Genomic DNA, 27480 nt, shown 5'->3' with positions numbered 1-27480 from the left:
ATAAGTCATAATTTGTTTACTGGTTACAATTTTGCCCTATTAGCTGTGGAGGGGGCCACGTATTGTTTTACCTTATAAATCGTAATTTTGTACATGGAACTTACCCAGCAGATATATACTTAGCTATAGACTCCGTCGTCCCCGACAGAAATTCGAATTTCGCGGCACACGCTGCAGGTAGGTCAGGTGATCTACCGCCCCTGCCGCTGGGTGGCAGGAATAGGAAACGATTACCGTTCTAGAACCAGATTTTCTCTGTCGCGGTAGTGTCAACATACGTTGTTGCTACCTCCTGACTTGATTTTCGTTTTTTCATCGCCATCGACCTTCTGGGCTGTCTTTTGCAGGGAAGTACTGGGTCTTTGGTTTGGCATACGCTTTTATTAACTTTTTAATGAATTTGGCTTCGAAATTTCGAAGAATATATTACGTGAAACTACCGAATTTTTTGGTAGACACTTATATTTTGCAATAAGGGAAATATTGATTTTTTTTTTTTTTCACTAATACGTGTATAAGTGTTAGAACTTGATGAAGGAAATATAAGATCTAACTTCCTACTTTAGGAAGTCAGAAAGCATATAACTAGATACGCTTCCTTTAGAAGCTTTAAGAGCTCTCGTACTAACGAGCAGTTAGAGTATTGACAATTCTAGTAGTTGTTTGCATCCTCATCACACCTTCTTACTTCACAGAATCTACAAATTTCATATGTGCAAATTTGAAGATAAATGGATGGAGCTCAAAAGGCGAGCTCTAAAAAGGTAAGAAGTGAATATAGTGTTCCCAGTGCAGTGGAGGGTGCGTCTGATCGGCTCCGTAGCGCTTCCAGGCCTAGACCTCTTCCAAACTCCCAGACCCAGTGGAGGAGGAAAGTCGACAGCCGCAGGAAGGTTAGGGAGAACCCCCACCGGTCAGGCGTCCCTCGGCAGGTTCTGTAGAACGTCCCAGACTGCCAAGGATAGCCATTGATAAGGCATCCTTAAAAAAGTGCGTCTCTTCATCTTACATCCGAAAAGACGAAGAATGTATGTTTGGAGCGATGATCTAGCGCGTTCTCTGAAAACTAAGAGAACACTGAGCAAGAGCCAGCCGCTGCCAGGAAGCCGCGTTCCAGCAAGCTAGCGGCGTGAGCTACGTTCTTATAGCCAGCAGCGAGGCGCGTTCCAGCTAACAGACTAGCACGAGCCGCGTTCCTACAAGAAACGCGAGCCGCGTTCTAGAAAATTTTTCTTGGCGCAAGGCGCCTTCAAAGAGACGAAGCGCCAACCTGGCGCAAATTGCGCCAGAAAAACAGAACGGCTAGAGCAAGGAGCCTTACAGTAGAGTGGCAATCAGAACGATCCTTCCATTGAACGTTTCCGGGCAAGAGGCTCTTTCTAAAAGGGGTTCTAGTAGGCGCTCGGAACTGTCAGGGCGCACGGGACCTTCCACGCAAGCGGAACGTTCCAGGAGCGAGTCTCCTTTCTAGCGTGCGGAACATTCCAGGGCGCGCGGAACATTCCCAGGCGCTAGGTGCAAGGATCCAGGCGCCAGAATATCCTTTCTCTATCTGCCTCGGCAGGGAAAGAAGGTAGTAGATTATCTGCTGTAGTGAGAATACGATACGGCAAATCATAAGCACATACCGTAGTTTTCTTCTTTGCTGAGCAACTCAGTACCAGTATCCTTCCAGGAATTTCCTAGGAAGGACTACGCTTAAAGGGATTGTTAAGACAACACCTACTTAGCTTCTAGATTTATCGAAGTCTTGTTTCGCTTAGATATGCATTATAAGAACTTCCTGAAGTTCGATAATAATTTTATAAGATTCCCTTATTAAATGGAGTAGCTGGCAACTCTGGAAGAGTAAGGCCAGTCGGCTAACGAGACTGCTATCGCTTAGACACCAACGCAAGTATCATGTAGGTGTCGGTCATGAGTGGTCGGTAACATGTCTCTCTCCTGCGGGATGGAATGAATAACCGTGTCTCTCCCCTACAATCGTGGTTTTAGCCTCGATTGAGGGGATAGTTAAGCAAACATAAATAATATTGTCTGCCTTTTGCTAAGAAGCTTTCAATAAGAAAGATATTACAACATTTCAATGCTGTTTACGTAGGTAACATTTTTAAAGGATTCTAAACGCAGCAGAACTCTATATTGTATAATGCTCTCATGCTTACGAAAGCATGGCTTATTAGAGTACATGCTTAGTGAGAAGATGAATGTAGTAGAGAATTCACTTTAAGACTATGGTATGGTCAAGTCTTATGCACATACCGAGGTTAACTACAGAATTCCTAGTATCCTTACAAAGGTTTCCTAGATTAATGCTGTTTACCACAATGTGATAGTATTATAAAGGATTCTAATCGGCAGCGCGCGATATATATAATTCTCTCATCCTTTCGAGAAACGCACACAACCTTTTTAAATTCGATATTGCTCAAGAGAAGTTTTGGGTGAGTCGGATGGGAAAACATTCTCTTAGTGGCAGAAGTTGTTTCCCTGAATGGACTATACTACGTATATAAAGTTTTTTCCCACTAAGAACGGAATTAACATGTGAAGGATGTCGGGTACCATAAGGGCATAGATGTTATGGCACATAACCTAAAAAGAACTAGAAGGAAGCGCCAGCCTGGCGCAGCGCCTGCCGCACCATCCAAGATATTTTCTCGTTTGTTTTAGCGGAGTTATTAACCTAAGAGTCCAGTAGCCTCTCGGACAGCAGGCTCGGTAACGGCAAGATTCGTTCCTGATTTCGTTACCATTTAATCGAAAGGGGTCGCTTACAAGGAATGATGAAATGATTTATTTTAATCACTTAGGCCAATTCCACGACTCTCTCATATCGCAAAGAGCATCGAGAATCTCTTTTTTTTCGCCCCTGTTCACGTTAACAAAAGAGAACCTATTTGGGAACAGACACGGAACGTAACGATCCTTAAGAGGTTCGATGCAAGATTTTGCATGTCTGTGAGAACCTTCTCGATCGAAGATAATAACTGTTAACGTATGTCTAACATTTATTGAAAAGAGTTGTGAGAACCTGCGGAAAGTCGTCTTCATAGATCTCTTTGTAAGGTAGAAGACGAACAGGCTTCCTTTAGACTGCTTCTTTTTCCTCGAACCAAAGAGAGGTAGCAATATAAGACATCTTTAAATTTAAAGAAGAGGAATAAACTTTAGCCTTTTTTCCCCTAGTTATAAATTCTTAACAGATATTAAGATAATTGGGCGTCAAAGGAAGAGAGGATGTATGCCTCATTTTGGCCTTAGAGAGGTTGGATTCACAGAAGTCACGTTCTTCTCACAGCATGTTTCGTAAGGCTTTTCCAAGAGTATCTGGATATTCTATCAGAATCTATTATAAATAGACCAATAAAACCTCTCCACTCTGAGTCTGTCCGCGTGCAGACTCACCAGAAGTGGACATGAATGAGAGGTTTTTTTCAAGGTAAATGACAATAGTCATGGCTAAGACATAGAATTGCTGCGATCATGCTAGATGGAATGAGGAAACTGTCCTCTTCCGATACCTCTGTGACCACATAGCGAGGTTTTTTTCTTCACTTTCAGAGGGAAGAATCACCTATGTATATATCTGCTATCAAAGAACGCAGTAAAAGGCCATACTCTGTCTCTACAAAGGGAATTAGAGATAACAGAGGATTAAGATCTTCGGGATCTTATACGATACCGCAATACGACAAGAGTAGGATATCATGTACTTCGAATGGGATTTTTTTTTGTGGCCACAGATTCCGTGTTCCGACAAAATGGAACTGCTCCTCATCAAACTTCTTGAGGAAGTTTATGAAGGAATTCTTTGTTTCTCTTAGCCCTAAACGACCAAGAAGACAAGGGAATTTTTTGTGCATTGGAATCTCGCATCAGATTCAATGGAGACTCGGCAATGGGTTCTTGCCAGCATAGTATGTCTGGCAAAAGAAATAAATCCCTCTATTCCTGACGCAACGCTTTTCAGATAGAAGTTAGTTGCCCACCGGCAGGGTACTTACATTTTCATCTACAGAAGAAGAGATGGTTTAAACGTTTGCCTACAGAGTCTTCGGGGTGCGATGAGGGCTCAAAATGCTTCCCAGAAGGTATTCAGAAGGATACAATAAGAGCTAGAAATCAGGGTTCCGCCCAATTTCAGCTCAGAGTCTCCTTCGACTTCCAGACTCCTTCCCTTCCTTCGGGCAAGGATAGGGAAGATTCTGCAACGAGGAACCTCATCAACATGTAAGAAGAGATCTTCGTTAGCAAAAGAAGTGTTCACGAAGGATCCTCCTCGGAGGAAGACTCGTCTCTCTCGTATTGTTAGATATCCTGTCGTCTACTGGATGTAGCTGACTAAAATCACCTCCCCTTGCCAGGGGCCAAAAGCTCAAAGGGGAAGAATTTCTTCCCACCCTTTCTCCAGTCTCCTGATAAACTATGTGGTTGTTCAGGACTCTCGGACAATGTAGCGCCAGCCAAGCGCCAAATGCCAATACAGGCGAAAAACGCCAGAGGCGGACAGTTCCAAGGAACTCGGTCATGGTCTGATAGTGAGAAGGAGCGGGCCTCCAACCTGGCGCAAATGCGCCAGAGGCGAACAAATCGGACAGATATAAGAGTGTCCAATGTGGACATTGCCAGACAGCCTAGAGACTCTTCCAAGCTCGAAGCTCCAGCAAGTGTGGAGGAGCCAAGCCAGGCGCAAGGCGCCAGCCAGGCTCTAGGAGCCAGCCAGGCTCTAGGAGCCAGCCAGGCTCTAGGAGCCAGCCAGGCTCTAGGAGCCAGCCCAGGCTCTAGGAGCCAGCCAGGTTTCTAGGAGCCAGCCAGGCTCTAGAAGCCAGCCAGGCGCCATCCAGGTGCCAGGCTCCTTCAAGGCTAGGCTCCAGTCAGGATTGAGGATCCATCCAGACGCAAGGCTCCTTCCAGTAAAGAGAAAACCTAAAGCTCTGTCATGTAAGAGGGCTAGTCCCCATTGATATGATACAGGTAAGGCTCTGCCATGTAAGTGGGTCAGCCCCCATTGGCACGATCCGAGAAGGCTCTGTCGTGTAAGCGGCTAGCCCCCATTTGACATGATCCAGAAGGGTTTGTCAGTCATAGGTCCCTACCCATCGCTGAAACTTGAGGCATGCAGACTCATAGACAGTAATCATGAAGTCTTCTGCCAGGCTCAGGTGCCTTCCAGGCGCAAGGCACCGCAGCCATTACGCAAGGCTCCAGCCAGGCGCGAGGCGCTAGCCAGGAAGGAGGAGCCAATCAGGCACCAGGCCAGGCGCAGGCGCCATCTAGGCGGCGAGGCTCCAGCCAGGCTCTAGGCGCCATTCAGGCGCAAGGCTCCAGCCAGGCGCGAGCGCTATGACAGGCGCTAGGCGCCTGCCAGGCACGAAGCGCGAGCCAGGCTCCAGGCTTCACCCAGAAGAGATATATATCAAAGAACGCCCTGGCCTTCTTTGAGACATTGTGATCTCCTAAGCACTTGATAAGTGCATTGATGATTCCTTCAAACAGCTGAGAATTAAAAGTGCATGAAGTGCGAGCTTTTCCGAATTCTTGTTCTTTCCCTAACAATATGTCATAAGGACATATTAGCTGTCACATACGGGAGATGCAACTCTGTGTTGACTTCCCATTATCGAAGGATGTCAAGATAACCTTCGAGGGATCCTTCTCTCTTGGTTGATACGTGTCTGCGGATACATTGCTGGGATAGGGAGCAGATACTGATCCTTAACTAGTGAGTTAAATTTTATTTAACGTCGTGTTTTTTCTTTGGGTTGTTTGAAAGGAGTTTGTAGATAACTCTTTTCAACTTAAGCACTAACCCTCGTGTTAGGATCAGGTGATCGGGATCGGTGTTGTGCTCCTTAATTATGCCACTAGGCATAGGCATATTGTCATGTAAGAGGCTCTGTCGAGTAAATGGATAAGACCCCATCGACAGACCCACAAGAACTCTTAGCCATAGGTCACATCCTCGCTGAGGCTCTTGAGGCGAAGCAGATTCCTAGGCATTAGCCATGGAGTCTTCCGCCTGATCAAGTAGGAACCAAGGTTTTATTTATTTATTACCTACAACGTATGTTGTTTACCTGTCTATTCAGTAAATAGTTGTCTCTTTCCCACCACCAAGGGTGTCAATCAGCTAAGTATATATCTGCTGGGTAAGTTCCATGTACAAAAATGATATTGTTAAGATACAATAAAGTTTTGTACATACTTACCTGGCAGATATATACGATTGATGGCCCACCCAACCTCCCCTCAGGAGACAGGTGGAAGAGAAAATCTGGTTCTAGAACTAATAACGTTCCTATTCCTGCCACCCAGCGGCAGGGGTTGTAGATCACCTGACCTACCTGCAGCGTGTGCCCGCGAAATTCGAATTTCTGTCGGGGACGACGGAGTCTATAGCTAAGTATATATCTGCCAGGTAAGTATGTACAAAACTTTATTGTATCTTAACAATATCATTTTGTTAAACTTTTTGAAAAAAGTAGGTTACAATTTCTTATCATGTATTTGTAACTTATAAAATAATACCATGTAACCCAGGGGTGTTTACTGGTTACAGTTTTGCTGTATTAGCTATGGAAGGGGCTGCGGTATTGTGTTACCTTATAAGTAGAAATTTTTGAAGCTTTTGTATAGACTGATGCCATAAGAGCATTGCCTCTATTTCTTTGTTTTTGCGATCTTTATATATTGTCTAAGATAAAATTTATGATGATCACTACGCCATGTGCACTGTTTGTTGCAGTTAGGGAAAATTACTCACTTGGGCAAACTCTGTGAGACTGCAGAGACTTGATAATGGTTGTAGGAATGAATGCTTCGTTTAACACAGTGAGAACATCGCAAATCAGGGAAGAGCAGGCAAGAACAGTCAATCCTCCTCTCTTTTTTCCCCTCTAATTCCTGGTTATACCGGAATGAACAAGGAAATAAGAGGAATTCTGTGGAGTATACTCCTTGGAATTCGAACCCAAGAGACTATGTTTTTGGTTCATTCCTAGGATCTTACCGAACATATGTCAATCCGTTCAGGATGGATAGCACTGAGAGGTTTGAATGCCTCTCCAGTGCTGCTGTTTTGGGAACAACCAGTTCAGCTTGAACTAGTCGTCTTCGGTATCCTGTTATTGTCTTAGGAGTCTCCCTTCGGGAAAACTTCATTTTCGCTCTTCATTATAGAATGAAGGAAGTCTACTTCCAGTCCTTATTCTTGTCCCTCGAATGAAGAAGAATTAGGTTGGCATGGAATTTACAGGAACCTGCAAATATACTACATATATTTCTCTCGCGACATGCTTCTCTTTATCAGTTGCATTGTCCGAGTAGTAGGTACATACCCGTAAGTTAACTCCTCTGGTATGTGACCGAGACGAATATTACCTTCTCTTAATTGACCTGGAACTCACAAAAGCCTTTATAGCCTTCCAAGAGTTACTGGTTTTGATTTTGAGATAACTAGTGGTATTGTTTACCAACAACACAGAATTTGCATTATCACTGAGTAGGAGGGTTTCATACATTCAACTTACCTGTCAGATATATACATAGCTATCGACTCCGTCGTCCCCGACAGAAATTCGAATTTCGCGGCACACGCTACAGGTAGGTCAGGTGATCTACCGGCCTGCCGCTGGGTGGCAGGACTAGGAACCATTCCCGTTTTCTAATCAGATTCTCTCTGTCGCTGGGAATGTAAACATATGTTTACTTTCCCTCCTGATTTGATTTTCGTCTCGCCATCGACTTCTGGGCCTTTTTACGGGAAGTACTGGATCGGTGGTTCGGCATACTTTTAATAATTTTTTAATAACTTTTAATGAATTCTTCGAAGTTTCTCCTTCAACTTACCTGTCAGATATATCATAGCTATCGATCCGTCGTCCCCGCAGAAATTCGAATTTCGCGGCACACGCTACGGTAGGGCGGTGATCTACCTGCCCTGCCGCTGGGAGGCGGACAGGAACATTCCCGGTTTTCTAATCGATTCTCTCTGTCGCGGGAAGGTAAACATGTTTGCTTTCCCTCCTATTTGTTTTCGTGTTTCATCGCCATCGATCTTCTGGGCCGACTTTTACAGGGAAGTACTGGATCGGTGGTTGGCATACGTTTTTAATAACTTTTTAATAACTTTTAATGAATTAACTTCGAAGTTTTCGAAGAAAGAGGTATGTGTAACTACCGAAGTGTTCGGTAGACAATTACATAGTTTGCAAGAAAGGGAAATATAAATATTTATTCATTGATGAAGTGTAATAAATGTTAGAAATTTGATTGAGGAAAATAAGGTAAACTTCCTATTTGAGGAAGTCAGAAAACATAGAACTAGATATGCTTTTCTTTAGAAGCTTTAATAGCCCTCGTTCTGACAAGCAGTTAGAATATTAACAGTACTAGTAGTGTGTTTCCTCATCACCTTCTTACTTCACAGAAACTACAAATTCATTTGCAATTTGAAGATAAAGGAATGTTAGCTCCAAGATACGAGCTATTATAAGGGTTAGAAGTGATTATAGTGTTCCCCATTGCAATAGAGGGTGCGTCTGATCGGCTCTTGTCTCGCTCCCAGGCCTAGACCTCTTCCAAGCTCACAGGGCCCAGAGGAGAAGGAATGTCGAAAGCCTTACGGAGGTTACAGAGAATCCCCACCGATCAGGCGTCCCCTCGGCAGGTTCTGTAGGACGTCCAGACTGCCAGGGATAGCATTGGAAAGGCATCCTAATCAATGTGTTCCCCTTATTATTATCGTCTTGACGAATAAGGAGAAAAAAAACATTCAACGGCGTAGATTAAATGAAGATGCAAGATAATCTCGTTCTGGCTATCGGAACCTCAGAAGAGACGAGAAAAAGAAGACATCATCGATAACAGTTGCGGTAGAGGCATTGCCCTATCCGGGTTCGTCCCCCCGTACAGTTGGAGGGGGGGTGGCTCCTATCCCATGGGGTTTTGAAATAGTTATTTCAATAAATTCCCCTCATCGGTACATGTATATGAAAATATATCTATCTGAGAAGAACGAATTAGATATTAAAGAATATTTTGTTGATCGAATGAATTATATGGATCTCGTTTAGTGATTACACATATATATATAACTTTTTAAGCTTCTAGCTCCTTGGGCATGAAGCTCCTGTAACGGGCTCTATGCGCCTAAAGCGTCTGAAACAAGGCGCAAAGCGCCTGAAACGAGGCGCAAAAGCACCTGAAGGGCCTGAATATAGGCGCAAAAGCGCCTGAAGCACTATGAAACCAGGATCTTTTCATCGGAAATGGAAGTCCTTCTCATTCAGAAGAAGGGAGGGCTATGTCGAAAATGGGAAGTATTGTCGAATTCTAAGCAAGAACAAATGTACAAGAGATCGAACCTTCCGCACACAGAACCTTGGTAACCGCACAAGCGGAAACCTTCCAGAAAGGCGGAAGATTCCAGATCAAATAACCTTCCAGACGTACAGAACTTTCCAGGCGAGGATCGCCTTTCAGATGCTCGGAACTTTCCACAAGAAACTTTAACCAAGCGCGATACGTCTGCTAGGATCCAGGAGTATTCGGAACGCGATACTCCTGCCAGGCACCAGGAGTATTCCGACGAGCACGATACTCCTGGCGCCAGGAGTATCGGACGTGATACTCCTACCAGGCGCCAGGAGTATTCCGAATCACGATACTCCTATGGAAAGCGATACTTCTGCCAGGCGCCAGGAGTATTCCGAGCACGATACTCCTCCAGGCGCCAGGAGTATTCGGAGCGCGATACTCCTACCAGGCTCCAGCGTATTCCGAGGACGGAGGATATTCCGACGCGATACTCCCTCCCAGGCGCCAGGAGTATTCTAGGCAAGATACTCTTGCTTAGGCCGCCAGGCACTTTCTCCTACAGAAGAGCCTGACAACCCCGCCAAGAGTCCTCCAGGCGAAAGGTGAAAGACATTCGAGGCTTTCTCGCCTGATAGGGACGTGAGTTGTCGCACAGAGGCGGCCGTCGCCCTTGTCAGGATCGTCTTATGCAATAAAGGCAAGAGCAAGTTGGCGGCTTTTTCAGGCAGGGACTGAAGATGTAGCACAGGCTGCCCGTAGCCCCTTGTCAGGTTGAGTCGGTACTGCTAAAAGCCCTTCACCTTTCGAAAGGAAGCGCTCTCCTCCGGTTTTTTGCTCAATCTTCTCCCAACTTGAGATGGAAGATAGAGCAGAATTGTGAGAATTAGTTCAGTATTAGTAAGAGGATATTAAAATCATCCTCCTTCTAAAAAATAATGGGTTAACCACCATTTACAGAAAGAGGGGCAATCCGTTTCGTTTGGAAGTTGACAAGATTCGTACGAGCTCTCATTCATTGATTAGAGGCTCTTCCAGATAAGAAAGGCGTAAAATACGGACTTATCTCCAAGATATAAAAGCTGGAGAGATTCTCTTCGATCCTCGTTGTCATTTGCGATCTCTTTCGACTAATACTCATTCGGGATTATTGACGAAAAGAACGAAGAGAGTAAGATTTCCATCTTTCTCTGCATGTCGAAAGGAAAGATGTCCGTAGAAGGCTTGCTGTCTACGACTACTGAATGACAAGTCATATACGCATACCATTGTTGCCTTTCTGGTTCGCTACGGAATTATCTATATCCTTACAGGATTTTCCTAGTAAGGACTTCGCTTAAAAGTTGTTACGCAATACCTACTCACCTACTCAGCTTTATATTTAACAAAGGTTGTTTGGCTTAAATTTGCATTATTGAGAGCTTTCTTAGACTCGAGAATAATTTTATTATATCCATTCATTGAAGGGGAGTAACCTGGCAACTCAGAATGAATGCAGCCAGGCAGTGAACGAGACGGCTGTAATTGTGAGCCGAATCCAGTACATCCGGTTCTCGGTCGTGAACGATTGGTTACATCTCTCTCTCCTAAGGGATCGAATGCTTAACCGTATATTCCCCCATAACAATCAGGGACTTATCCACGAATTGAGGGGATTTTTAGGCAAACATGAATAACATCGTATTCGTTTTGCTAAGGATCTCTCTCTGCCTCGGCGAGGAAAGCATGTAGTAGAAATTCACCTTAAGATAACGGTACGGTTAAGCCTTATGCACACACCGTGGTTAATTACAGAGTTCCTACTATCCTTACAAGAGTTTCCTAGATGAATGCTGTTTACCACAATGTGACGGTATTATAAATGATTTTAATTCGGCAGAGCACGATTTAACCTATTTCGAAACAGACACGGAACGTAACGATCCTTACCAGGTTCGATGCGGGATTTTGCACGTCCGTGAGAACCTTTTTGATCGACGATAATAACTGTTAACGTATGTTTAACTTTATTGGAAAGAGTTGTCAGACCCTGCGGAAAGTATTCACAGATCTCTTCGCAAGGCAGAAGATGAACGAGCTTCTTATAGATTGCTTCGGTTTCCTCGAAACAAGAGAGGTAGCAAGATACGCCATCTTTAATTTAAATAGGGGAATAAAGTTTAGTCTTTTTTTCCCCTAGTTATATATATTCTTAACAGATATTAAAATAAATGGGCGTCAAAGGAAGAAGATGAATGCATCATTTTGGCAATAAAAAGGTTGGATTCACAGAGGTCACGTTCTTCTTTCAGCATGTGTCGGAAGGTTTTTCTAAGAGAATAGAGATTTTATCGGAATCTATTATAAATATTGGACCTGAAAAACCTATCCACTCTGAGTCTGTCTGCGTGCAGTCTAACCAGAAGTAAATATGAATGAGAGGATTTTTCAAGGGAAGCTTGATAATTCCTTTAAATATGTTAAAGACATAGAGTTGCTGCAGATCGTGCTAGATGGAAAAGGGGAAACTGTCCTCTTCCGATACCTCTGTGAACCACATAATGGTTTCTTCCCTTTCAGAGGGAAGAATCACCTGGGTATTTTATGCTATCAATGAACACAGTAAAAAGATATACTCTGTCTCGACAAAGAATATTAGAGATAGTAGAGAATTAAGATCTTCGGGATCTTATACAATACCTCTATACGATAAGAGTAAGAGATCTTATACTTAGAATGGGATCCTAATTTTGGGCCTCAGATTCCGTGTTCCGACAAAAATGGAACTGCTCCTAATCAAATGTTTCTCTTGGTCTAAACGATCAAAAGGACAAGTGAAATTTTGGGCTTTAGAATCTGGAATCAATTCTATGAAGACTCGGCAATGGGTTCTGGCCAGCATAGTATGTTTGGCAAAAGAACTAAAGCCTTTTATTCCTGGATTCAACGCTTTCAGATAGAGGTTTCGTTGTCGGGTAATGTATTGACATTGTCATCTACAGAAGAAGGGGGGTCAAAAGGTTTAAACGTTTACTGACAGAGTCTTTGGAACGCGATGAGGGCTCAAACTACTTCCCAAAAAGGTCAGAGAGATACATTCAAGAGACTAAAAAGAAATCAGGTAGTCCTACCAATTTCAGCTCAGAATCTCTTTAAGCTTCCAGGCTCCTTCCCTTCCTTCGGGCAAGGATAGGGAAGCTTCTGCAACGAGAAAACTCAAAACAAAACATTTAGGAGGAGAACTCGTTAGCAACGGAAGTATTCAATAAGGATCCTCCTCGGAGGAAGACTTGTCTCTCGGACTTTTAGATCTCCTATCGTCTACTGGATGTAGCTGACTAAATTTTGATGAATGTGCAGGAGCAATTAGCGTCTTTGGTAGGAGTACTTTCTAAAGAGCCTACTCGTAAAAAGGATGACAGGCTTCCGATTAAGAGATCCAAATACCGATCTCCTGTCGGGCGCGACGAACCCTACAGGGGAGTTGTCGCACAAGCGGCCATCTCTGGGGGGAGCGGTGCGTTAGGCAGGCGAGACGTGGGAAAGGAAGTAACTCCTGCCAAGCGTCTGGCGCCAAGTAGGCGCAAAGAGCCTGACTTTACTGTAGATCGTTCTAGGCCCAGATCTTCATCCAAGCAACAAGAGCCAACTGGAGAAGAGAGTAACTCCTGAATAGGAGTATAGCGCCCGCTAAGTCTCAAATATCACTTGCCTCATTCGAAAGGCGCATTCCATGAGCGATCTCCTACCAAGCCACAGGAGTATTCAGAACTAGATGCGCTTCCATAGGTCAGGAAGTATTTGGGAAGAGATCTCCTGCCAGGCGCCTTGAGTACTCTGACCTCGATACTCCTCCCAGGCGCCAGGAGTATTCTAGACTTTTTACTCCTACCAGGCGCCAGGAGTATTCGAAGCGCGATGTGCCTACCAAGCGCCAGGAGTATTCTGAGCTTAATACTCCTAACAGGCGCCAGGAGTATTTGGAGCGAGATGCGCCTTCCAGACGGCAGGAGTATTCGAGGAGTGTTACGACTGTCAGGCGCCAGGAGTATTCCAAACAGGATACTCCTCGCGCCAGCAGACGCGAGGCGCCAGACAGGCGCAAGCCAGGCGCTAGGCTTCATCCAGATGAGATCCAGTTCAAAGAAAGTCCTAGTCTTCTTTGAAACAATGGTGATCTCTAAAGCCACTTCATAAGTGACTTGATGATACCTTCAAACAGCTGAGAATTTAAAAGCTCATGAAGTGTGAGCTTTTGCAAATTCTTGTTCTTTTCGTAACAATATGTCAGGAAGAACCATATTAGTTTTCAACATATGAGAGATGCAACTATGTGTTGAAAGCTCATTACACGAAGGACTTCAAGTTAACCTACGGGAGATCCTTCTCTCTTGGTTTATTACGTATCAGCGGTATCCGTTGCTGGGATAAGGAGCCGACACTGATCCTTTAATAATGAGTTGAATTTATTTTAACTTAGTGATTTTTTTTGAGGTTTGAAAGGAGTTTGGGGGATAACTTTTTTTTCAATTTTAGCGCGAACCCTCATGTTAGGAACAGGTGATCGGGATCGGTGTTGCGCTCCTTAGTTATGCCAATAGGCATAGGCATGTTGTCATATAAGCGGATAGCACCCATTGACAAATGCCAATTAGGCTCGACCGAGTAAGTGGATAAGACCCCATCGGTAGACCCACAAGAACTCTTGGCCACAGATCACTATCTTGCTAAGGTCTTGAGACGAAGCAGACTCCTATGCAATAGCTAGGAAGTCGACCCTTCGTCTAGAAACACAGAGGAACCAAGGTCTATAAATACCTACAACACTGTTGTTTACCTGTCTAGTCAGGAGTTAGCTGTCTCTTGCCCTCCACCAAAGGGTGTCAATCAGCTATGTATATATCTGACAGGTAAGTTGAATGTATGAAAATGATATTGTTATGATACAATAAAGTTTCATACATACTTACCTGGCAGATATATACGATTGAAGACCCACCCAGCCTCCCCGCAGGAGACAGGTGGAAGAGAGAAATTCTGAATTAGAAAACCGGGACAAAGGTGGTTCCTAGTCCTGCCACCCAGCGGCAGGCCGGTAGATCACCTGACCTACCTGTAGCGTGTGCCGCGAAATTCGAATTTCTGTCGGGGACGACGGAGTCGATAGCTATGTATATATCTGCCAGGTAAGTATGTATGAAACTTTATTGTATCATAACAATATCATTTTTCTTCCCTCCCATTTCGGTTAAAAGGCAGATGCTAGAGTGTATCTTTTTTGCGCTTGAGGTTCTAGCCGGACGCATTCCTTCATGGAATGGACTACCAGGCAACTCACGATGACAACAAGTTGAGAGTGTTGTATGGCGCTGCCTCAGTACTGCTTGCTCTCAGAGATATTTCAGTTTGGTATTGTTTCTCCTGTCTAGAATTGACTACCAATTCGAATCTCTGCCTGGCAATCAAAGACTTAGGTCTCTGGTTAGCTGGCATTCTTGTATACATGTATGCCCATCTCTCCTGCACCACATGTTGCTGTTGCGAGAATTTTCAGACAGAGATATATCTCACTAGACTCATTGTCATCTGTCTGTTTATTCCACGGTATAACAGACGTCTGTAGCCTAGACTTCCACTTCATTGCACCTGCCCTATCAGCTGCTGCGATAATGCAGAATGATATTCTTCAGACAAATTGAGTTTGTCTTCTAATATATACTTCCTAATTCATAAGGGTTCAATTATTCTTTGTTCACCCTGAATTGTAAATGAATAACGGAAGGCTTCGCCTGTTCCCCGCCCTACTAGCTCTGCCTCCAAAGTAAATAGAAATGTCCTCCCTGATCCAACCCATGAGAAGTGGTTCTTCAGGCAGTACAATCCCTGTGTATTTTCTTTACTGAAAGACGCTTCGCTTTAATTGCAAACTGTGATTTTCTCGCCGAACAGCATTGAAATATAGTGGATTAGCTTTTTCAGTCCTCTGTAAAACAATAGGGATTAAAGCTGTCATCACTGGTTGGTGTCATCAACGAAACTTTTTCTGTGATCAGGATCTTGAGAGTTTGCGTCTCTCGATTCAACTGTGAAGACGTAGGTCCTCATTCACCTTAGTCATTCACTATTAAGATAGTGTTGTTTCTCCTAAGTTGAGATTCAACTACTGACAAGAAACTTCTGTCTTGCCATCACAGGGACCTCAGTCTCTAGAAAGCAATTGACTATCGTCTGATGTGCGCATGCCTTGAGAGAAACATCATCTCGTCTCTCAACATCGGCAGCGAACAAGATAGATGATTTGTATGGTTGTGCTAAGCATAACCATTCAAAAGGCAGGTGTCATGTTGTGACTACGTCTTTTTCTGAGCCTTACAAGACCGTGAGAGACTTCTCTACAGTTGGATAGTCCAGTGAATGGGTACGTTTCATCACTCCGAAGAATATGTCGGACAGGAAGATAGATGAGGTCTCATTGTGTCCGAAGAATATGTTGGACAGGAAGATAGAAGAGGTCTCATTGCGACTATATTTATATCTTTTTTCCTTTGGGTCTGCCCACAGGTCCTTGGAACCTTTCCTTGGACTGGTGGGTGGTGGATGCTTGCAGGTTGTGTTTGCTTACCCGGCTCCTTCAAGAGGACAAGTTGCATCTCGTCTATGGTAAGCCTAAATGGAAGGCTGCTGGCTGGGACATCCGTCCGAGGTCACGACTGGAAGTGACTGAGGGCGACTGGAGGTTTCCTTCATGGGGGATGGGTTCAGCTTACCCCCCCCCCATGGGCAGGGCATCCTGGAAACAGAACATATGGCCAGCAAAGGGTTCACAGGAAAAAGGATCTTAAGATGTAGGCCTAATAAGTACCCAGCTAGCTACACACTTCCCTTTGGGATACGTCTCTAAAGCTGACAAGAGTCTTTAATTCCCCCTTCCTGCAACTACGGCTGGCCTGCTTTGGGTTCCCGCCTAAAATCAGCTAATATTTGCATAAATATGGCTGCTCTTTTAGAAATAAAATACATTAAATAAATGCTGGGGAGACGAGGCGGTCAATAAATGTAACAATATACTTGTTGCTGATGAACTTGAGTGATTTGAATAAGAATATAAAAAGGAAAATGACTATGCTGTTTGATCTAAACACTTCCCAAGTGATATTTTGTTTCATTTATAGATTATATTTATACCTATATTTTTAGCCATCTACGCAACATGTGGCATTATGCAGCGCTATATATCCGTACACAATAACTATTGAGGAATTCTCAAGTCTACCTAAGTTCACAAGTGCATCTTAAAGAAAATGGAGATGTTTACTTTATCACTACCCTGTGACAATCAGCTCTCTCTCTCTCTCTCTCTTTTATTTGTAGTCATATTGCAAATGCATTTCTGCAACAATGTGGATAAAGTAACATGGCTGCTGACAGCGATGAAAAATCCGTCTTCATCAATTACGCAGTGAATACTTATAATGTGAGTGCTGAAGCTGACAGACAAGCCCTTAGCATTACAATATTACCTGACACGCCAAGGATACTATAAACAGAATACAGTAGTACCTCGAGATACGAAAGGCTCAACTTACGAAAAATCCAAGTTACGAAAGCCAATATGAAAAATTTAACGGCTCTACATACGAAAAGTTTTCAAGATACGAAAGGTTTCTGAAAGTCCGAGATTCGCCCGGATAACAATTTTGAAAATCGCGCCGCGCACCGCTATCTTAGTACTAGACTCGCCACCATCCTCCTGCTCTCCCATTGGTTCCTGATGCTAGTCGCGGCCATGAAATCCTTCTCTCCTATTGGCCAGCGTCGGATCGTCAATGTGTACGTTATTTAAAAAAAAAAAGTGACCAAGATCTCTCACATGGGATAAGTGATCAAGGTCTCTCTCATGGGATAACTGGAAACTTTGCAAGGTTGGTAGAATATCCATTCCCTGCTGAACAGAGGGTGTTGACCAATCATTTACAACATGCATACCAGTACGTATAATCAAGGCACTTCAGTTTATGTTGAGGGTCAGCAGCCGAACATTCAGTACCCCAATCAGTTGCAGAGAGATCATTTGGTTGAACAGGGTTTTGTTTTGCGGACACCAGGGCCAACAGAGTCATGAGGTGCAAAGAAAGAACAGAAAGTTGAAATTCTGTAAAAAAAAAAAAAAAAAAAAAAAAAAAAAAAAAAAAAAAACCTACGTAAAGTAAAAAAAAAAAAAACAAGTTAAAAATCAAAAAAAGAAAAAAAAACGGCAGAAATTAAAGCTGCTTTTCATAAAGTGCAATCATTTGTAGAAGATCCCCCGAAAAGGCTCACAGAGGAATTGTGTACGTAGTACGTACGTACATATGTACAAAAGAAAAAAAACGGCAGAAATTAAAGCCGCTTTTCATAAAGTGCAATCATTTGTAGAAGACACCCCCTGAAAAGGCTCACACAGGAACATTGTGAAAAGTAGGCAGAAGCAATCTTCCTTGGATAGTTACGTATGTACGTAGCCTCACATCGAAGGTAAGCCTCCACATTTTACGTACAGTATATTCTTGTTACCATGTACACTAATATACACTTTATTTACAGGTTATATTTTGCATTTTTTTTATTAATTTAGGTATTGAATGGTCCAAATTGTTGTAGTATTTCATTGTTTATAGGTTCAATTTAGCTTTTATTATGAAATTTACTGGGGTGTTTTTGGAGGGCTTGGAACGGATTAGCCATTTTACATGTAAAATGTGGTCCAAGATACGAAAACCTCATGATACGAAAGGCGCCTCGGAACGGATTAATTTCGTATCTCGAGGTACTACTGTACATCAGGAAAATTTAACCATTAGTATGATCATTATGTCAAACCTCCCTATCCTCTCCATTATGAACTCTCCAATTATCTGCTGGTATCAAAAAATGTCATGGAAAATCACAATTTTTAAAGTAAATTATATTTTTCCTAACTATACAAACCCGAGGTCCTTTACAAGAGGAATTACTTTGTGTAGCTGGAATTACAGCTGTTAAATTCTAGAACAAGGTGGTTAGGCAGTAACTACCGTGTGGCAGGTGGGTAGGCCCGCCTACCTGGATGTAAACACTCCACTTTTCCTTTCGGCCCAGGTTCAGATTGAGGGGTGGCATGAGGTGGGCATAAATGTAAAGGACTTCAGGTTTGTATAGTTAAGAAAATACAATTTACTTTCAAAAATTGTGATTCGTTCCTACACGATACACAAACCCTTGGTCCTTTACATGAAGAAGACTCACTGTTTGCTTAGAGGAATGTGAGTGAGCCTCTAAAACTGCCTGGAGTTTGCACACCTGGGCTACTCCTTCTGATCGTAAGAGCGAGGAGGAGTGCCCTGCCTCTGACAACTTGACTGGAGTATAGAAGCTGCATGATCAAGAGTCAGACTTCGTAACTCATCCGAAATGGGCGGGAAAGAATATTTAGAGTCGGAGGCATTGATGCAAAGTTCTGGGAAAGGTTTGCATTATTGCTGGTCTCCTTCCTCCCCTTGCTAGAAGAAGGAGCGGGATTGCTTATATGATTTTGATAAGAAAAATAGAAAGGAAGCTCTAAGCTCTATGTGTAAGCTTACCGTATCAATTGCCTGACCAGCCAGTGTAAGTTCGAGTCCTATCCTCAACCTGAAAGAAGAGGAGTAGAAGGACGAGGTGGGAAAGGTGGAGAGGCCAGTCACTCTTGCATCCTTCTTACCTCTAGAAGGTGCTCCCCTCGGGAAATGAAGTCTCTTGAATGGAGCATCATCAAGGTCCGGTTTCCCTGAGGAAACTGCCCTGTGAATCGCTCAGATGGTCATTAGACTGGGACTTGACCTTGAAAGCAGTTTTTCCTGTTGCCATTGATGTCAACGAAGAGGGTGGGGGAACTTCATGCTCTTTCATAGTGTTGCTCACGACCATGGACAGACACTGATGGGCTTCACCTTCTTCCCAGAGATTGTGATGAAGACCCCGAACCCCTCCACTCATGACCCAAGGGTCAATGGTTTTTCTGTCCCCCTCATTGAAGGACTTCATATGGAATGAAAAGGAAGAAACGTTGCTAGGACCAGTCAGAGTCCAGCAAGCCAATCTTAAACACACACCCCCACAGATCAGCCCGTCAGAGACTTCCCCTAAGTACAGTCAGGAGAAGCATGAGATTTCAAGGGACACCATCTCCTGCTGAGAGGTGATTGTGAGGGCATACTGCTTGGGCCATAGCAATGATCTGAGCCCAACCAGAGTTAGGGCTCATGATATCAGAGGAATAGGCTGTCGGTGGTGAAGTGGGAACACTCCCACCTGTTTACCTGAGCAATCATCCTCCCACCTCCATACGTATATGAAAGCGTAGGCTCATATGCAAGTTGGAAAAGTACCAAATTAAAAAGAAATGTTTACGTATTTTTCCTAACATACGAACCTGAACCTACACTTTGATGTTGGTAAAGTTATCCTCATACTACCCCATGTAGGTCAATCTCTCACTCCTAGGAGGATGAGTATAGCTGCTTACAGACTGACTCACACAATGAAAGTTGGTAGGTTGATCCATATCACATTGTGTGACCCAGGCATAGTATTAGGGTTTGGTTTTACAGAGACAATTCTATAACAACGGAAGATATGTATGTTAGTAAAAATACAAATTCATTTTTGATTTAGTATTTTGCTAAATAGAAAATGTATTACAGCATGCAATATGATTTTTTTCCTCTATAGACATGAAATCGCAATTATTGTTTTATCCTTAACATTGTTACAGTCCAAAGTCTTTTCCAGAAGAAACGAGGGGAACATAAATCTGCTGTGACAACCATTCTAGCTTTCAACAATTATGTAAAGCAGCACAACATGGTCAAGCTAATTGCAGAGAAAGTCTTTCAGGTAAGTTTCTGGAAAAATCTTGATTCTTAAAGTACTACAAACAGCATATTGTAAGGTTGCCACATATTGAAAAGTACAAAACAATACTGTAATAATATTCAGTATTGTCTTTTGAAGAGAAACTTTTGCACAGGTATAGGAATTATGTAGCCAGAAAGTTGAGTTTGTTCCTGTGGAAATCCAAACCATCACTTTTTACACAGGAGTATCCTTCAGCATGAACTGAAGACAATTGTTGAACTTAGTAAAAAGTTAGTCGAATAATTATGGGGTGAGTCAGGAAATACCCCTCACCCACCTACTGTCACCAATCACTTTTCTTTGGCAGTTGTCATGTGAGTCATGTGAGGATATCTTGCAGCACTCCTCCTGGCTAGAATGTTAAAGTTATGTTTTCATACAATGAACTTACCTGTCAGATATATACATAGCTAAGACTCCGTCGTCCCGAGGAAAATTCAAATTTCACGCCACTCGCTACCGGTAGGTCAGGTGATCTACCTGCCTGCCCTGGGCGGCAGGACTAGGAACCATTCCCGTTTTCTATCATATTTTCTCTGTCGCCGGTGGTATCAACATTGTTGTTACTACCTCCTGACTGGAATTCGCTTTTCAAGACTTTATTGATCATCTTTATTGGATTTCTTGGTGACGTACTGGATCGTTGGTTTTGGCATTCGCTACTGTGGACTGGGATTTGGACTTTGCTTTTGATTTGTTTTTTCTAATAGAATGTCTGATTCAAGTGTTAGTGTGAGAGTGTGTGTGAATGTAGGCTGCAAGGTGAGGATACCGAAGGCTTCGGTTGATCCCTCAACACTGTATGTCGTAAATGTAGGGGTTTGACTGTTCTTTGGCTAACACCTGTATTGAGTGTGAAAAGTTGGATGCTAATGAATGGAAGACTCTAACTTCTACTTGAAGAAGTTAGAGAGGGATAGGATTAGACGGGCTGCACAAAAGAGTGTGAGTACAAGGCCTATTGAGCCTTTTTCTCTTGAGTCTAACTCTCCTTTTGTTAATGAATATGATTCTCCCTATGTATCTGAATCCTCACAGGCTTTGCATTCGGATTCGGCTTCTGAAATCGCCAATCTGAAGGCTACTCTCGTAAAATGAAGACAAAGAGGCGGCCATGCAAGGTAAGGGCTAGTGATTGTGATTTACAAAGTTGAAGTGAGTGTTCCCAGTGTTGTGGAGGGGGCGTCTGACCGTCCCTGGCGATGCTCCAGGCCTAGACCTCTTCCAAACTCAACATACCCAGAGGAGTAGGAAAGTCGAAAGTCGTACGGAGGTTGTGGGGAATCCCCAACGGTCAGGCGTCCCTTCAGCAGGTTCTGTTTCGTTACAGTCTGCTCAGGACCGCTCAAATAGAAGCGTCCTACCGAGATTGTTTCTCGTCGTCCGGTTCTCCTTCACCTAAACGGGAGGGTGGAAGGACTCGGATCTTTCTAGGCCACTGAAAAGGCATTGGAAAGAGCGCGCGTTCGACTCGAGCCCGGGAGCGCTTCTCGGAGGAAGCTCCTTCTTTTATCAAGAAGGCTAATCTGGTTTTCGACGTCCCTCCTAGGAGCTGTATTTGAGGATCGCCACTCCTTTCGAGTTCTCCTGCTTCTTCTATTGAAGAGGACGCTGGGGTGGCTTCTTCCAAGAGGATTTTGCTTGCAGTTCAAGAGCAGATTGCCTCTTTGGGTTGGGAGTTCTTTCAAGGGATCCACTCGCAAGAAGGACGCTAGACTTCCTATTAAGAAGTCTCGTCTTCATTCTCCAGCCAGACCGTGAAGCGTCCGCCAGACATGGGACGTCTTCCAGGCACGAAGAGTCGTACAAAACGTCAGGATCTATCCGAGCGAGTTGCTCGAGATCAGGATACGCTCAGGCCTGAGGCGCCAGCCAGGCGAGGCGCCGTTAGGCGTGAGGATTCAGCAAGAGGACAGCGCGCGAGGCGCCAGCCAAGCGCGAGGATTCAGCCAGGCGCGAGGCGCCAGCCAGGCGCGAGGAGTTGCGTGAGGCGCCAGACAAGCGCGAGACGTCAGCCAGGCGCGAGATGCCAGCCAGGCTACACGCTCCAGCCAAGCGTGAAGCGCCAGCCAAGCGCGAGGCGCAAGACAAGCGCAAGGCGCCAGCCAAGCGCGAGGAAGCGTTCAGGCACGAGAAGTCAAGCAGACGCGCAGACTTCTTTTAGACGTGAGAGAGAGTCTGTTCACTCTATGAGCCCTCTCCTAGTAGGAGTTTGTCCACCAGTAGAGAGAGAACGGGATGAAGATCCTCCGTTTTCAGGCCGATTCTCCAGAAGGTGGAGAAGGAGATTCGGAAGAAGAGGGTGACGGGGAGAGAGAAGGAGTCTCGAACTATAAAGTTCTAACTGACCTTCTTTTACGAGAATACGGAGATTCTTTAACTCCTGCCGCTCCTCCTTCGCCTCGATCACTGTTTTCGAGTGCGATTGTGCCTAAGTCTTCGTCGTCTTGAAGATGAGACCTACGATCTATGAATGAGAGCGCTTCAGTCCTTAGACAAATGGATGTTGTCTAAGAAGGATCTGGGCAGGACCACCTTCTGTATGCCTCCAGCCATACTTTCTGGCAAGAGAAGTTTTTGGTACCGAACTGGGGAGAACATGGGCCTTTCTCTCCCAGCGGCAGCCGAAGCGGACTTTTCAACCTTGGTTGACTCGTCAAGGAGACACGCTTTGAATGGAGCTCGCGTGTCTTGGGCTATTTCTTTTGAGACGGATCATCTCCTCAAGGGACTCTTCCATATTTTGGAAGTGTTTAATTTCCTAGACTGGTACCCTTGGGGTGATGTCTAAGAAAGCTCATGACTCGGATGGTCTTGACCCCGACGAAGTCATTCTGAGTATTCTTGCTTGTATTGACAAGGCGGTACAAGACGGATCGGGAGAAATCTCCTCTCTTTTCGGAGCAGTACTCCTTAAGAAGAGGAGTATTTTTAGTTCATTCCTACCAAGGCGGTTTCTCCCTCACAGAGAGCAGCCCTGGTTTTCGCTCCCATGTCTGACTTCCTGTTTCCTTCTCAGTTAGTGAAGGACATTTCTCGATCACTGACTGAGAAGGCGACTCAGGATCTTCTCCTGCAAACTGCAAGGAAGAAGAGACCTCTTGTTTCTGTTGACAAGAAAGGACCGACTTCTACGGTTCAGCCCTTCGAGGAGGGCCTCTCTCCAGAGCTACCTCTAAGAGAAGAGGTCTTGAGGAGGAGAGGTAAGGCTCCTTCCCGTCCCTTTAAGAAAGGGAAGTGAGACAGACAGACCTCCAAACACCAGTGGGGCCAGGCTTCTTCGAATTTGCAGACGCCTGGTCACTCATAAAAACTCAGACGCCTCTTCCATGTCCATAATCAGGAAGGGATATCTATCCCCTTCCAAGACAGTCCTCCACTAACGACCATTCCGCGGGAACTGTCAGCCAGATACAGGGACCCTGTACTGAGGGATACTCTTCGTCCTGATGGTGAATCAAATGGGGACAAAGAGCTATAGAACTGGTTCTAGAGCAAAACTCTCCGGGGTTTTTACAATCGGCTTTCCTGGTTGCGAAAGCCTCGGGGGGCTGGAGACCAGTTTCTAGATGTCAGCGCTCTGAACAAGTTCGTTCGAAAGGAGAAGTTCTCTATGGAGACTTCGGCCTCAGTCCTTGCGGCGTTACGTCAAGGTAGATTGGATGGTGTCGCTGGATCTCCAGGACGCCTATTTTCATGTCCCCGATTCACCCTTCGTCGAAGAAGTACCTCCGTTTCATGACGGGGGGAAGGATCTTTCAGTTCAGGGCCTTGTGTTTCGGCCTATCCACAGCTCCTCAGGTTTCTTCACAAGCCTGATGAAGAATGTGGCGAGGTTTCTTCACCTCAAAGCGTCAACATCTCTCTATATTTGGACGATTGGCTCATCAGGGCCAGAACAGAGAGACAGTGTTTGGAGGACCTTTCTTTGACCCTAGACCTGATAAAGGCGTTGGGGACTACTCGTGAACCTCGAGAAGTCACAGCTGATTCCCCAGACACTTGGTCTATCTGGGGATTCAGATGGATTCTCGGGTTTTCGAGTATTTCCTTCGCAAGAGAGAATCGTGAGAGGCTTGGAAAAAAGTCTCTCTCTTCTTAGGGAAAGAACGAACTTCTTCGGCGAGGGAATGGTTAAGCCTACTAGGCACCCTTTTCCTCGCTCGAACAGTCTTTCCTCTAGGAAGACTACATCTTCGCCCTCTTCAGTTTTTCCTAGGAGATCGTGGAACTGGAAGACGGGACTTCTCTCCGACAGTTTTCTCCTTCCAATGGAGATGAAACCACACCTGCAATGGTGGTTGTCCCCTCTAAAAGAGAACAACGGGAATTTCTCTGGAAGTTCCGAACCCAAGCCGAGTGTTGTATTCCGACGCATCGGAGAAGGGTTGGGAGCAACACTAGGACCGAGAGAGTGTCAGGCACCTGGAAGGCAGCACAGGTCCTTTCCTGGCACATAAATTGGCAAAGAACTTCTAGCAGTTCACTTAGCGCTAAAGTTCTTCGAACCCTTTGTGACGAACAGTGTGGTCCAAGTGAATGTGGACAACACTACAGCCCTGTCCTACATTCGGAAGCAAGGAGGAACAACACTCAGTGTCGCTTTACGAGATAGCAAGAGATCTGCTAATTTGGGCCTCACAAAGAAACATCGCCCTCCTAACAAGATTTGTTCAGGGGACGAGAAACATCAGGGCGGACAGACTGAGCAGGAGAAGCCAGGTCCTTCACACAGAATGGACTCTTCATTCAGAGGTGTGTCAGAGTCTTTGGGATCTTTGGGCACTCCTCACGTAGATCTGTTTCGCCACATTCCTTTCCAAAAGGCTGGAAGTCTTTTGTTCAGTGGTGGAAGACCCAAGAGCTCTCGTGGTCGACGCCTTCCTGCTGGACTGGTCTCATGTGGACGTGTACGCTTTCCCCCCTTTCAAATCCTGGGACAAGTGTTGAGAAAGTTCGTAGCGTCCAACGGGACAAGGATGACCCTGATAGCCCCGTTTTGGCCAGCACAAGATTGGTTTTGCAGAGGTGCTGGATGGACAGTAGACTTCCCAAGATCCCTTCCAAAAAGGATGGATCTTCTCAGACAGCCACACTTCGAGAGGTTTCATCAAAACCTCCCCGCTCTCGCTCTGACTGCCTTTCGACTATCGAAAGACTTGTCAGAGCGAGGGGGTTTTCAGAAGGTGGTGTAAGTCTAAGAAGTTGTCCTCCTCCAGTACCTCTATAACCGAAATCGCCGATTTCCTGTTGTTCTTGAGAGAGGTCTCTCATTTGTCTGTATCGACAATCAAAGGATACAGGAGCATGCTGTCGGCAGTATTTAGAAACAGAGGCCTGACATTGCTGACAATAAAGATCTGCACGACTTGATTAGATCGTTTGAAACAACAAAATCGAAGGAACTAACTCCACCCAGCTGGAACCTGGACGTAGTTCTCAAGTTCCTTTCGTCTGACAGATTTGAGCCTCCCCACGTAGCTTCGTTCAGGGATATAACAAGAAAATGCTTGTTTCTCCTATCTTTGGCGACAGCCAAAAGAGTTGGCGAACTTCATGCCCTAGAAGATGAAGTCAGCTTTAACAAAGACTCGGCCTTTTGCTCGTTTAGAACTCTGTTTCTAGCGAAGAATGAAAATCCATCGAATCCATGGCCCAAGAGATTCGAGATCAAAGGCTTATCGAGTCCTAGTAGGGAGAGAAACAGAGAGGTCTCTTTGCCCGGTAAGAGCCTTGAAGTTCTTCTTACAAAGAAAGAAACAAATGGGAGGCTCTAGACAAAGTCTTTTGGTGTTCGATTAGGACCCCCCCACAAGAATCATGTCTAAGAACGCATTAGCTTTCTTCATTAGGAGCGTCATTACGGATGCTCACGAAGTTCTGTCCTGACGACTCTTTTCCGCTTTTAAGAGTAAAAGCCCATGAAGTTAGAGCAGTGGCGACGTCTCTCTCTTTTCAGAAGAATATGTCATTAAAGAAAATCATTGACACGACATATTGGAGGTGCAATTCAGTTTTTGCATCTCACTATCTTAAAGACGTTCGCGTGACCTAGAGAAATGTTTTTCTCTGGGACCATTTGTATCGGCGATACAATACTGGGTACGGGAGCAAACACCAATCCTTAAATTTGTACATACCTTCTACTAGATATGTTCTAGATTCCTGCTGACAAAGAGGGCTTGGTGCTGCACTGGCGGCCAGTCACTGTTGTTCAGTAAGGAACTCTTGTGATATCTTTTAGGGGAGTATTTAAATTTTTTTTGAGAATTTTTGTATAAATTAGTTTTTCGTTTCGAGTTATGGGTTGTTTGTTATGAGTTCGGGGATAACTCAGAGCAATTCTATATACTAACATGGTGGTTAGGATCAGGTGGTCGGGATTGGTTACCCATTGACAAAGTCCTTTTAGGCTCTGCCGAGTAAGCGGTTCTTATACCCATCGACAGACCCACAAGAACTCTAGCCATAGATCTAATATCTCGCTAAAGTCTTGAGGTGATGCAGACTACCGGGCTACAGCCACGAAGTCTACCACCTATCAGTAGGAACCAAGGTTTTTTTCTTTTTATACCTACAACATATGTTGTTTACCTGTCTATTCCATATTAGCTGTCTCTGACCCTCCACCAAAGGGTGCCAATCAGCTATGTATATATTTGACAGGTAAGTTCATTGTATGAAAATGATATTGTTATAATACAATAAAGTTTCATACATACTTATCTGGCAGATATATACGATTAATGGCCCACCCAGCCTCCCCGCAGGAGACAGGTGGAAGAGAGAAATATGATAGAAACGGATGGTTCCTAGTCCTGCCCGCCCAGGGCAGGCAGGTAGATCACCTGACCTACCGGTAGCGAGTGGCGTGAAATTTGAATTTCTGTCGGGGACGACGGAGTCCTTAGCTATGTATACATCTGCCAGGTAAGTATGTATGAAACTTTATTGTATTATGACAATATCATTTTGTTCATGAAACTTACCTGACAGATATATATATAGCTGTATTTGTTCCGATACGTAATACAAACCCTCGGTCCTTTAACAATAGGAAGGTAACTAGCAGCAGCTGGGACGGTCGTAAGCTTCGAACAAGGGGAGAGCGGTAGTTAACTGCTTGTCCGACTCGCGCGCGGGCCGAGAGGTGAAGAATCACTTTTGCTTTCGGCCCGCGGGTGTGAAGGACGTGTTCGTCATCGCTCTCTGCCCGCTTCATCGTCGTATGCTTTGTTTATATTGTGTTTTCTACTGATGGTTTGTTTG

General features: G+C 44.5%; 1 protein-coding gene across 1 annotated transcript in view; it reads left to right on the top strand.

Moving 5' to 3' along the window:
* Positions 1–27480, top strand: part of LOC135195078 (coiled-coil domain-containing protein 134-like) — a 162918-nt gene that overhangs the window by 70681 nt on the left and 64757 nt on the right. Inside the window, exon 2 of the mRNA XM_064221451.1 lies at positions 20069–20190. Coding sequence (XP_064077521.1) covers positions 20069–20190 — 122 coding nt within the window. The remainder of the gene's footprint in view (positions 1–20068; positions 20191–27480) is intronic.

The sequence above is a fragment of the Macrobrachium nipponense genome, chromosome 15 (genome assembly GCF_015104395.2).
Source record: "Macrobrachium nipponense isolate FS-2020 chromosome 15, ASM1510439v2, whole genome shotgun sequence".
NCBI lineage: Eukaryota > Metazoa > Arthropoda > Malacostraca > Decapoda > Palaemonidae > Macrobrachium > Macrobrachium nipponense.
The sequence above is the reverse complement of the archived record's forward strand: the minus strand, read 5'-3'. Positions and strand labels throughout refer to the sequence as shown.